At 38.2% G+C, this 13,403-nt stretch overlaps 1 protein-coding gene across 1 annotated transcript; it reads right to left on the bottom strand.

Moving 5' to 3' along the window:
* Positions 1-1,560: 1,560 nt before the first annotated feature.
* Positions 1,561-12,814, bottom strand: GTPBP8 (GTP binding protein 8 (putative)). The gene is made up of 6 exons (XM_023213313.2): positions 12,248-12,814; positions 10,413-10,511; positions 7,980-8,110; positions 5,988-6,087; positions 3,362-3,480; positions 1,561-2,090 (listed from the first exon to the last, which is right to left on the bottom strand). The coding sequence occupies exons 1-6, from the start codon at positions 12,581-12,583 to the stop codon at positions 2,021-2,023; spliced, it is 855 nt and encodes a 284-aa protein (XP_023069081.1). The 5' UTR covers positions 12,584-12,814; the 3' UTR covers positions 1,561-2,020.
* Between the last annotated feature and the right edge of the window lie 589 nt (positions 12,815-13,403).

Raw genomic sequence — 13,403 nt, 5'->3', positions numbered from 1 at the left:
CACTTTCAAGTAGGGCTGAACCTTGCCTCTTGCTCTGGGGACAGCTCACTTCCTGCTCCTGGGCTTCTCAACAGCTGCAGGAACTGCCTAGCACTTGGGTATGTACAACCCGGAAGAGGTGTGGGGCCGCCCCCTCCCCTCCTCAAAGAAATTCAGAGGCACAGTGTGAGGCTAAAGTAACTTCCATCTTGGATGCTAATCTACCATGTTGACTTCTGATAACCAGTTCCAGAAATGCCTCTAAGATTTCTACTTTTACCTATTAAAAGAACACACACACACTGTAAATCGTGGCAAATTATAGGCTGTGTTGCAAACAGCATTCTTGCCTTTCCCTGAGGAGCTGACTTCAGTGTCTCACATGTTCCTTCTGAAGCATGCAAACCCTTTTCTCTATGGCATATAAGCCCTGGGTCGGGGGTAACTGCGGGGATCCACTGTCTCATCACTGCCTGAGACATGGCTTCTGTGCATAAGTCCCTATTAAATGTTTCTGACACACTGGATTTGTCGGCCTCTTTCTTTGGCATCTCAGCACCCTCAGTCTTTGGGGATAGGTTGCATAGACCTGCTCACTGTAGAACACCTATTTCCTAAGACTTGTCATAAGTTCCCTCAAGATCTAGCATTAGCGCCTACGTTTTGGCTAACTCAATGAATATGTCGTTAATAGGCCTGTCTTGTTTCATTTTGCCACTGTTCCCTGGGATCACTTCCCAAATTTACATATGTAAGCTTTTGGCTCAGGCTCTGCTTATAGGAGAACCAAGGATAAATCAAAGCAGTAAAGTAACACTGACAGACAAAAAGATGACTTCTAAGATAACTCTTTTGTTACTATATATTTTATGAATGTCTATATTAAAAAAATCTTTTTTCTGGCTGAAAACATTCCTGGTTAGATTAGACCAATTCCATCAACTATACAACTGACAATATATTCAGATTATTTTCTGGAAAAAAGCCATGAAGTTGGTTTATAGCTTTAATTAATTTTTTAGCCAGCAATACAGCTATAACCTTTTAATATTCAGCTTTACTTTGAAAAGCTAAGCCACTTGTATGAATAGGTCAGTGGCACCTTCACAAAAATCTTTCCTATTACCTTTAGTTCAAAGGCTTTATCTTTCCATTCTGAATTTTAAATGTAGCCGTCTAAACTGTCCCATCAGCTTTTTTCTCTTGCCCTTTGCAAATAGTTTTCTCACTTAAAGCTATTTTTGTTTTTTGCTTTTTCACTAGTGAAAATGTTACTTCCCCCGTGAAAGGACATTTCATGTAATCTACCTGTGAATTTTGCTATATTTCTTTGTTGGTTTGGCTTTACAAATATGTAGCTGTCTTCTCACATGTTACCTGCTATAAAACCATTTTACTCTTAATAGCTTTCAAGGTTACAGTAACATAAATTTCAGAGAAATCAAGTAAGTTGCCCAAGATCCAACATATATAATAAACATCAGAACTGGAACTTGAATTCTGTTCTTTTGGTTGTTTCCAACATGGACTAACACATTTTATCAAGAATGTTTTCAATATTCAAATAAGGACTCAAAAAAATAGGCTTCCATAGTAACATTTATCCATCAACTTACCTATCGATGCTTAACAGAAAAGCAGCCCCTTTTACCTGACCCATTTTAACATTTTTTTAAAAAAAAATACACGTAGTAGACGTATTCTTCAAAAGACAAAAGCCCAGTAAAATGTCAAACCCTTCTCTACATAGTTGTAACACGTTTTCATTTTATGGCCGTGCTCTTGCTTGTCAGTTTGTTAAAACAGGGGAATCAGCTAGTAGCTGTTCTAATGAACACCATAATTCAATTACTTATAAATGTTTTTCCCCCCAGGCGCAAATTCTTGTTTTGAGAAGGTGCAGATTTTAAAGCTGAAATGATCCTCCTGGAAGTTACAGATGCCCAACATTTAAAACAATGTTGGGATTCTTCTAAGTATTTAACTCCAGTTAGCATAAAGCTTCTTTTTTTTTTTGAATCTTCAGCTAAACTGGGAACCATTAGTCAAGATTTCCTGTTACACTGGCTATAAAGCATCTCAACAGATGGATTCCAGAAAAGGTCACAGCGCTGTGAAAAGAAAAGAAAAAAATAATTTTCTTCCTTTCCTCAGAGATAACATCTGAATTCATCAACTTAAAAAAATTTGCAAATTCTTATGATTTCATGTATGAAATCATGAAATCATGAATCTTTTAATGTGTTCTAGCTTTCTTCTCTTCCCCCAGCCCCTTGTAGTATCCTAAAATCTCATGATCAATATCTGATCCATTTCCTTCATGATTCCAAAAATTTCACTATACCTTCTGTTTTGCTTTGTTTTCCAGAATAAGTCTTGATCTCTTTAGTTTGTTCTTTTTTGTAACAAATATTCAATTACCTTGTTAGACTTTTCAGGTTTTAAAAAAATTACCATCACTATTATTGTATATATTATTTTTCTATCTGTCTTCCTACATCCATCCATCCCTCTGTCTGTCCGTCAGTATGGAGATCAGCCAAAATGTTTCTCAGGTATGGATATACTAGTTTTTTTTTTTTTTTTTTCCAGACAGAGTCTCGCTCTGTTGCCCAAGCTGGAGTGCAATGGTGCGATCTTGGCTCACTGCAACCTCCACCTCCCAAGCAGCTGGGATTACAGGCGTGTGCCACCACACCTGGCTAATTTTTGTTTGTTTGTTTTAATTTTTCTAGAGATAGGGTTTCACCATGTTGACCAGGCTGGTTTCGCACTCCTGACCTCAGGTGATCCACCCAAAAGTGCTAGGATTACAGGTGTGAGCCACGGCGCCTGGCCTTCAAATGTCTCTAGTTTTAAGTGACAGTTTAAGAGACACTGACAGTATTACAGGTTTTCAGTATATAAAGTTATAAAAACAACTCAACTGACAAGTGGATAAAGAAAATGTGGTATATATGTACCATGTAATACTACTCAGCCATAAAACGGAACAAAATAATGGCATTTGAAGCAACCTGGATGGAGGTGGAGACCATTATTCTAAGTGAAGTAACTCAGGAATGAAAAACCAAATACTGTATGTTCTCACTTATAAGCAGGAGCTAAGCTATGAGGACACAAAGGCATAACAATGATATAATGGACTTTGGGGATTCATGGGGAAAAGTGGGAGGGGCGAGCGATAAAAGACTACACACACGGTACACTGTACACTACACTGCTTAGGTGATGGGTGTGTCAAAATCTCATAATCACTAAAGAACTTTTCCACGCAACCAAAAACTTGTTCCCCAAAAACTATTGAAATAAAAAAATTTTAAAACCCACAACATTCTCATATTACTTCATAAAAAACAAAACAAAACAATTCAACTCTTACCTTACAGGAAACAACTGAGGAAAACATCCTTGAGTTTTTGTGTTAACAAATTTTTGGATCTGAAGCACTTGTTTTAAAAGATGTCCCTTGGAAGATTTGTCAATTTTTGTTAATACAATCTATAAGAAAACAAATTTTTATGCATTAGAAATAAAGTGGTTCTTAATAATTTTACACATTTTAGCTATAATTTTTCATTCACAACTAGGTGACCTGTGCAAATTTATCTCTCTGTACCTATTTCCTCATCTATAAAACAAAAAGAATGACCCATAAAGGAGTAGCTACGAAGATTAAATGAGCAAATGTGTGAAACACATGAAGTATACGCTGTGTGTCTGCTGCTTAATAGTGCTTTAACCACATAGGGCGATAATATCTTGGAAAGATCAATGAGAAGGGTCCTGGAGTTACATTTGCAATGGTTCATATGATCACAATATACCTGATAGCTTAAGATATATAAATGAATATTGGGTTTATCTATATAAAATTGTCAGTTTGTAATCATTTTTTGACCTATACTCTAAAGAAAAAAATTAGAAATCAGGCTATTGGTAGGTTGTATCTACTAGTTATATTCCAAGTAAGTCCAGAATTCTACTTGTCCAAAGACAAGTATCGTAGTGCAGAAAAGGTCAAAGTATGGATGATTACAAAAATCAATTAAAAATAAAACCTTAATCCACCAGGGATTCCTGGTGAATTTCTGTAAAATTAAATGTCCTGGCAAATCATTTTTGCTTTTTAGTCATAAAAGATGCTAATGGCAGGAGTGAGATGTCATGATACATATATTGGTTTGTGTCCATGGTTCCTTTCTCATAACTCCCATAGCCCTTGTTACAATCTTTTGTTTTAATGTTGGATATGTTAGGCATCAGGAAATAAAATCTCTCTGACCTCCTGCCTTCCATTCACCTGCTCCAAGACAAGACTTGTAATCTTCCCTCACCTTTCTCATTGTGGGACATATGACCCTCATTCCAGAGAGGGTCCCACCCCATGCCCTGGGGGAAGGGATGCTGATGTCATGAAGCTTCCATAAAAGCCCAGAAGACTGGGTTTGGAGAGCTTTCAAATAGCTGAACACAGGGACGTTCCCAGAGGGTGGCATGCCCAAGGAGGACATGGAGGTTCTGTGCATCTTCATTGTATCCTTTGTAATATACTTGATAATACCATCAGAAAACATGTTTCCCTGAGTTCTGTGAGCCACTCCAGCAATTAATCAAACCCAAAGAAGGGGTAGTGGGAACCCCAACTTGAAGCCAGTCTAGATATTCTAGAGGCCCAAAATTGTGACTAGTGTCTGAAGCCGGGTGGGAGGAGTCGTCTTGGGGACTGAATCCTCAGTCTGTGGAATCCGATGTTATCTCCAGGTAGACAGTATCAGAATCAAATTTTCAGATACCGAGCTGGTGTCCACTGCTTGTTGGTGAAGAAAAAACCCCTACCTATTTGGCTACAGAAATCTTCTGTGTTAATTGTTGTGGTATGAGAGGAGAGGAAAAACATGGTTCCAGTGTTTTTCCCATAGTGAGAAGCAGAAAGTGTGTGGTTTCTAATGACCTGTGAATCCCTCCACAAATGGGAGTCTTTCCTCATAAAGGCAAATGTACTCATATTTAAAAGGAGATACAGATATAATTTCTGTATTCCAATTCCTTTTCCAACGAAGAAAGTAGTATTTCCTTTCAATTAACATTGAGGAAAATATATGATTTCATAAACTAGTATCTGTGATACCAAATAAGGAATACTATTATTTAGTTTGGCAATATTTAGGCATTTTTACTAGGTAGACTATCAATCCTTTGACTCCTAATAAACTGTGTCTAATGCTTCATAGGGCTTTTGCAAACCCCAAGAATTCCAAGACCCCAAGAATAAAACAAAAGTGGCTGACTAGTTACTTGGTGTGATTTGTACTAAACTCCACTTCTACGTATTAGTGGCTTTCTGACATCTTTTTGAAACCAAATTATAGTTATTGTGTTCTTCAATTTTCTTTGGAAAGAAACTTTAAGAGTGTTATGTTATCTGGAAGTCTCACAAAGCAAAATTAATGTGGATACCAATCTACAATTCTGTATTCTATTCTAGGTCAAAAGACAAAGAATACTTGAAAGAAATTACCAGAAGAAATTTTGTTTGCTTTAAAAATATAAAAATCCTACTAATGTGTGCTGGAGGCTGCTATGTTCCTGCAACAATTTTATAATTTTAAATTAGTTAAGCAACTTTTAAAGTGGCAGTTTTATTCACATTCTTATCAGTACTGTCTGTCAAGCTGCTGTTAAAGAGCTAACTTTTTCTGAAAAAATGTTTATGTTGCTATAAAAAGAAAAAATATGAAAAGTACATAGGAACATTAAATGAACAGCTGAAAGAAACCTTTAATTTTTAAAACATACAGCTGAATGACAGAAAAGAATAAAAGTGCCACAGAACTTATTTTAATTAATATTAACGGATGATTAATTGAAAAGATTATTCAAAAGGCACTCTCCTTTATCTTTTGAGGAAGCAACACAAGCTCAATTGTTAAAAGGTGCATATACACACAGATGCACATAGAACTGATTATTTCTAATTGCAACCATGATTCAAAGGAAGTACTTACCACATAAGGTAATGCAAATTCTTCACACATTTCTATGGCAATATTGTCTGTTTTTTGAATTCCAACAACACTGTCCACTAATAAAAATGTTCTCTTCAAGCTATAAGCATGTAGAAAAGAAGATTAATGGCGATATAAAATACACTCATTCATTTATCCCCTCTTCCTTACTATACTAAGAAATTCTCCTTGGAGTAAATCTCAATCCAAAATTAAAAAATTTCTTTAGGCAAAAGGAATTCTCAAATTGCCAGCAGTTTATCCTGCAGTCCAGTAGGTCTCACTGCTGTTTACTTTCAATAACTAAATTCACTAAATATTAACTTAATTCAATAAGGATATATTGGACGTAAGACATTCTACCTGGGACTTGATACATAATGAGTGACTTCCCTCCTCTAAAAGCTTAAACTCGAGGAGAAAGAGACACAAATCAAATTAACCATAAATTACAGATTATAAATTATAGAAACCATAAATTATAAAAATCAAATTAACCATAAGTTATAAAACTTTTTTTTTTTAGGGCCTCATTCTGTTGCCCCATCTGGAATGCAGTGACACGGTCTTGATCTTGGGTCACTAACCTCTGCCTCCTGGGTTCGAGTGATTCTCCTGCCTCAGTCTCCTGAGTAGTTGGGATTACAGGCGTGTACCACCATGCCTGGCTAATTTTTTTTGTTGTTGTATTTTTAGTAGACTCGAGGTTTTACCATGTTGCCAAGCTGGTCTCGAACTCCTGACCTCAAGTGATCTGCCGGCCTTGGCCTCCCAAAGTGCTGGGATTACATTACAGGCATGAGCTGCCGTGCCTGGCCTGTATAGAATTTTTTTTTTTTCTTTTTTTTGAGACGGAGTCTCGCTCTGTTGCCCAGGCTGGAGCGCAGAGGCATGATTTTGGCTCACTGCAAGCTCTGCCTCCCAGGTTCATGCCATTCTCCTGCCTCAGCCTCCCGAGTAGCTGGGACTATAGGCACCGCCACCATGCCCAGCTAATTTTTTGTATTTTTAGTAGAGACGGGGTTTCACCATGTTAGCCAAGATGGTCTTGATCTCCCCACCTCGTGATCTGCTCACCTCGGCCTTTATTACCCTAACACTAACAGATAACAGAAACCAGACAAATTATATTTTGCATTTTCTTATGTAAATATTTGATTTTACCCTCTATGTAAAGCTACAACAAACAAGATACTTATAAACATTTTTTTACATTTCAAAAGATTAACATCAATTTTCTATATGTGGTCCAATTCTTGAAACAGAACTATCACTTGACTACATAAGGAGACAAAAAAAGAGGTATTATTTGCAGCAGATCTGATGTCTGAGGTATTTTAAGATGATCAGAATTTACTAGTTTTAACCAACAATTTTCATTTTCAAAATTAGCCAGGTAACAGTTCGGTTTAAAAAAAAATTAATGGGCCAGGCACAGTGGCTCACGCCTGTAATCCCCCACTCTGGGAAGCCGAGGTGGGTGGATCACCTGAGGTCAGGAGTTCGAGACTAGCCTGGCCAACATGGTAAAACCCCATCTCTACTAAAAATACAAAAATGAGCCAAGCATGGTGGCGCACACCTGTAGTCCCAGCTACTTGGGAGGCTGAGGTAGGAGAATCACTTGAACCTGGGAGATGGAGGTTGCAGTGACACCAGATTGTGCCACTGCACTCCAGCCTGGGTGACAGAATGAGACTGTCTCAAAAAAAAAAAAAAATTAACTATGCTGAGTACTCTTTAGTCTATCTCAATTTGGGAAAACACTTGAATTTAATATTAAGGGTAAGCTAAACCACAGACAGAAAACAAGCAAGCAGTACATACCTTGGTCCTAAATATTGTATTGTGGAATATTATGAGAATAAAATGGACCTTATAAAATAAGTCATTTGATAAAACTGAGGTGTTAATCATGTGTATAATACTCTACTGATGCAAACATGCTTTGGGGTTAAATGTATAACTATTATAAGAAAATCTTTTCCTTACTTCCTTCGTTCCTTTAGATAGGTCTCTACCATGTCAACAAAATCTTCAGGTGCTCTATAGCCATAACCTGGCATGTCCACCACTGTAAAATGTTTTCCAACTTTGAAAAAATTCATTTTCTTTGTGTGTCCCTGATAAAGTAAATAGAAAAAAAAAGCTGTCTTAAGATATGTCCTCCATCTACTTAATGATTCAAAATGTTTTCCAGTTAATCAACAAATATTTGTTAAAAGTCAAGTATATATAACCTTAACTATGCTGATGATGAACAGGAAAAGAAGACAGAAGGGGAATGGCTGGAGATAAGTTTACAACTACTTTTTGCTTCATTTTAAAAAAAGAATCTGTATGACTTAAGAAGAACTTTAGATTCCATATTAGAAACATGTAGGCAAAATATTTTGGAGTCTTTCCTATTGCATTAACTCTTAGTGACAAATTCACCCTGTTCTAAATTGTGACTGCATCATTCAACATTCTCTGATGAACAATATATCTCCACTTTAAAGAGAAACTAATTATGGCAAGGATGGGTTAAAATGCTTACCATCAGTCATACACATTTTCATAAAACCTAGATCCAAAGTCTGATTGTTTCCTATACCTAGACTATTGCTTCCCTAAAATTAAGATGTTTTGCATATTTTATTAGGTAGATTTTAGTGCTTTCATTAAACAATTTTTTACTGTATAGACATACTTACAAAATGTTTGTGCAACTAAAATTGATGCACAGATGATGAAAAGTGGTTTATTCATAGTTTTGTGTCCATAGGACATATATTAATCAGAAAAGATAAGATTATGATAGGCATTTTTTTTTTTTTTTTTTTGAGACAGAGTTTCGCTCTTGTTGCCCAGGCTGGAGTGCAATGGCGCAATCTTGGCTCACTGCAACCTCCACCTCCCAGGTTCAAGCGATTCTCCTGCCTCAGTCTCCCGAGTAGCTGGAATTACACAGGAATGCACCACCACGCCCGGCTAATTTTGTATTTTTAGTGGAAACGGTTTCTCCATGTTGGTCAGGCTGGTCTCAAGCTCCCAACCTCAGGTGATCCGACCGCCTCGGGCTCCCAAAGTGCTAGGATTACAGACGTGAGCCACTGAGCCCAGCATGATAGGCAATTTTAAAAGTTAAGTCAATTGTTTGGATCTTAGAACAAATATTATCAAAGGAAAGATTTTTATAAATGATTTTAAGTTCCCAGTCAGTTTACTTGTCTATAGGAAAATAATTTTAGAATTACAGATTGGGAATCTCAAGAATACATTTCCTCCATTGTACTCTCACAAAAGGAAGGAGATCACTCTACTTAGAAGTGATCATTTAGCTGATTTATTTGGTAAGGCAGGGCAGGAGTAAGGATGGGAGGGTTAAGGAATGGAAAGAATAATTAGCAATGGAGCTAGAGAATCATTTTATGAAGTGGGGAGCAAGAAAAGACCTAGTGAAGTTTCATGGAAGGGGTCCAACTCAATGAAAGGGGTGTGTGTGCACTCGCGCACGCACATACACAGGGATAGTGAACATTAGGGTTGGTGGAAAGGTTTACCGTGGCCAGATAAGGTGAGAGAAAGTAGGGGTGATTTTGAAGAAAGGGTATCTTAGATACTGGTAAAGACTGTCATTGAGAAGAAAGTAGAGGGAATTAGAAAGTGATAGAAAGCTATTACAGTGCCGGGCGCGGTGGCTCAAGCCTGTAATCCCAGCACTTTAGGAGGCCGAGACGGGCGGATCACGAGGTCAGGAGATGGAGACCATCCTGGCTAACACGGTGAAACCCCGTCTCTACTAAAAAATACAAAAAACTAGTCGGGCGATGTGGTGGGCGCCTGTAGTCCCAGCTACTCGGGAGGCTGAGGCAGGAGAATGGCGTAAACCCAGGAGGCGGAGCTTGCAGTGAGCTGAGATCCCGCCACTGCACTCCAGCCTGGACGACAGAGCAAGACTCCCTCTCAAAAAAAAAAAAAAAGCTATTACAGCAAACTGGCTAGGAAAACAAGCACATAAGAATATGCGAATGTGTCTGTGTAACTAATTCACGTACCTTATACCTTAAAAAAGATTCTAGGAGGAAAAAAGCAAGAAAAACCTAAAAGCCATTTCCCCTACAATCAACGTAGAACTAGATGATCACTGTTACAGAAGGAAATACAGAATGACAATAAGACACTTTACTTGGCACCTCTGCAAAATTTGGATAAAGAAAGATTTTCTGAAGATATTGTCTAGACTGCTAAAATAAATCCAGCTACACTTCCTTTTCTTCAGAGAAATACACAGGCATTAGGATGTCTTACTTTATTACTTTTTTGAAAGAAATCACTTCTCTAGGAACTTAGCAATTATGATTTCTTAAACCTTCCAGCATTTATTATTCATGTTAGTTAATCCAAGAGATAGTCCAAACATATTTAAAAACTTCAACATACTGGTTTTTTGGAGACTCTGACTTCAACCTCAGGGGCCAGTGAAAATAAAGCCTTGATTAGGGATGATTTTCCAACATTGCTTCTGCCTATAAAACACACCTTATACAAGAAAAAAGATAAGTTAAGTACTAGTTGTATATGATATTCTGCATTAGATGCAAAAAACTTCAAATTCTAACATAGCTAATATTTACTGAATAAATTCAATGTGGTAGGCACCATTTTAAGCATTCAGCATATATTTTATTTATTTTTTTTTTTTACAGCATCCTAGGAGGTAGGTGATATTATCCCCCTTTAACGGATGAGAGAACACAACTAACCCCAAATTATACAGCTACAACGTGAAGGAGTTGGGATTTGAACTCAGGACATGTATAGCTACAATCTGTGCTTTTAGTTTCACTACGCTACTCAAGAATATATGCAACTGTTATTATGCATTTCATATTTACAAAGCTTTTTAGGGTAAAAACTAAATGTAGTTCAACAGAACTAGATGAAAAGTACAACTACATGTTTGGAAGCACATTTTCTCAAGCACCCCCATGGTATACTGTAACATCACTGCAATTTAAAAACGTACTCTTTTCCCTTGATCTCTCTTGTTCCAATTAAGCTTTTCTCCTCTATAGTGTGGAAAACAACAGAATATTCTCGATATTAACCATTAATACACATGGCTCTGGTTTTGAACATGGTATTGAGGGAGTGGGGTACAATGCCAATCAGTTGTTCTCAATGACGGCCGTACTGCCCCTTGAGGGACATGTTGGAGATTTTAAGGGCATTTTTGGTTATCAAGACAACTGGGGGGCATTTATTGGGCAGGGGCCAGGGAACCTATCCTGGAAAATTCTGGTCACTCCTTCAAAATTAATTGATCAGAGTCCTGCAAAAATTTTAAATGCTCTGCCAGAGCAAATCTAATGCTATTATGTAGATTAAACTGAATTTTAAAAACGAATTACAAAAAAGTCCAGTAATTTAGAAGCTTAAATAAAAAAGCAATGGCTGTCTCAAAATCATTAAATAATTGAGGTACTCCTTGAATCCTGACTATAGTTCTACATATGTTTAGACAAAATATCCGACTATAGTTCTACATATATTTAGATGAAATATCTCTGGGCGATGGTGCACTTAATGTAAATACATATGGAGAGTTGAGATGCCTTTTAGCAGACTTAGAACAGAATATCATTAAATTGCAGGACATGCAAAAATGCTCACTCATGAAATTTCACTAACAAACGTTGTTATAAAAAACTTTCCACATTATTGCCATCTAGAGACAATTATTATTTTTGCAAATGATAGGAAATTTAGATTAGGCGAAAGTTACTTATTGGTAAGGACCATCTCATTTGTGTAACAATTACTCGTTTCTTATTCTTCACTGTCTAAATTCTGTCTAATTTGTCTGGCATGTTTTCCCTACTTAAGTTAAATAGGAGAAAAAAGGACAGAGTTAATTTTTTGAATGCTTAGTTTGGGTTTGAAAACCATTTAAAGCACTTTGAAGTCTTCTATATTCATTCCCAAAATAATTTAAACTGCATACAGGCAGTCTCTGGCTTACGCGGGTCAACTTAACGATTTTTGACTTTACGATGTGTTTATGGAGTATTGACTGCATTTTCTACTTACGATGGGTTTATCGGGTATCCCCACGTACATGGAGCATCGGCATATATCTATTTAGTTAAAATAATACATGCGCTCACACAAAGCTAGAAAATACAACAGCAAAATCACCCGCGAGCCCGACAGCCGGGACAGCTGTTAGCGCTGTGACGCCGGCGTGCAAGTGAACCGTGAGAATCGCCTATCACCTCTGGCCGGGGGAGATCCGGGGCGTGGCCTATACGAACGGCAGAGCTGACGTAGTCGATGCGGTTCCCTTCAGTGGCGGTGAAGACTTTGTCCGCCCTCGCGATGTCCTCCGGGCTCGGGTCAAAGATACGCAGGTGAAGGTCTTGCCTCCTGTCGGGGGCGAGGAACCGCTCGACTTCCTGCAGCGGGTACAGCAACTTCCTCAGCTGCTGCTTCGGCAGCCGCAGCACCTCAGCAAAGGCTTGGGACGTGCTGTTAGAGCGGCTCAGTAGCTCCAGCACCGCAGGCATTTCAAACAGCCTTTCCGCTCCCAGCCGCAGCCCGGGCGCCGCCATTCTCCCTCCCCAGAAGGCGGGCAGAGTTTACTCCTGTGGCCTGGATTGCGCGTGCGTGAGCGCCGCTTCCGCCGCGATGCCTGCTGGGAGTTGTAGTCTCCCATGGCCTCGTCCGTTCCTGTCTAAGCTTTTTGCGTTCAGTGAGCGGGAGGAGGGTGGAGGCAGGCGGTGACCTGCGGGGAACAGCTCACTGGGTTTCTTTAACACCTTGGACTTAACGATTATGTCTTACTGGAAGGATGTTTAACGGTTTCCATGGGCTAAAGACTTACCTGGCCACGTGGCCCTTGAGTCTCAAGCGAAAGACTAACAGTGTGAAGCTCTGATACATTCCAGGAACGCTTGATTTTCACAGTTTTTGGTTATCTTATTAACCGTTGACGTTTGTCATAAATCCACATCACTAGGATAAACACTTTTGCAAAAAAGAAAAGAGCTGGTGAGAAATGTGATTGTAATAGCACCTCGTTTTCGTGGAAGGGACTGTTTGTATTTCCGCCTTCGCTATAGCTGCAGGAAATGTCATTAAACTTTAGAGATTTCTTACGAAAACAATTTTGCATAGATGTTAGAGAATTGTTTCTTGGACGTTTCATAATGTTATCTTATTTCAAAAGTTTCTGCCTAAAGCCGATCAGTGCTGAAATGGGAGATTCAGGTATCATAATGATGAAATGAATAACTGAAAAATATTCGTATGTTAAATAAACTAGTTTTTCTAAAACTTCAGCAGCAAATAGCAGAGAAAGGGTAACTCATGGTTTCTTGAGCTATTCCCCAGGTAGTTCAATAACTAAACAGGACAATTCTTGAATAAATA

This window comes from Piliocolobus tephrosceles, chromosome 2 (genome assembly GCF_002776525.5).
Source record: "Piliocolobus tephrosceles isolate RC106 chromosome 2, ASM277652v3, whole genome shotgun sequence".
Classification (NCBI taxonomy): Eukaryota; Metazoa; Chordata; class Mammalia; order Primates; family Cercopithecidae; genus Piliocolobus; species Piliocolobus tephrosceles.
Note: the sequence above shows the minus strand (reverse complement) of the source record. Positions and strands in the feature narration are given on the sequence as shown.

What these genes read in the sequence shown, in the direction of transcription:
- GTPBP8 (XM_023213313.2), bottom strand. Translation starts at nt 12,583, where the DNA reads ATGGCGGCGCCCGGGCTGCGGCTGGGAGCGGAAAGGCTGTTTGAAATG. An exon ending in TCAGAGTCTCCAAAAAACCA is followed by an intron (nt 8,111 to 10,412) that starts GTATGTTGAAGT and finishes TTACTTTATCAG; the next exon opens with GGACACACAAAGAAAATGAA. An exon ending in CCTCAGTTGTTTCCTGTAAG is followed by an intron (nt 2,091 to 3,361) that starts GTAAGAGTTGAA and finishes TTCTTTTCACAG; the next exon opens with CGCTGTGACCTTTTCTGGAA.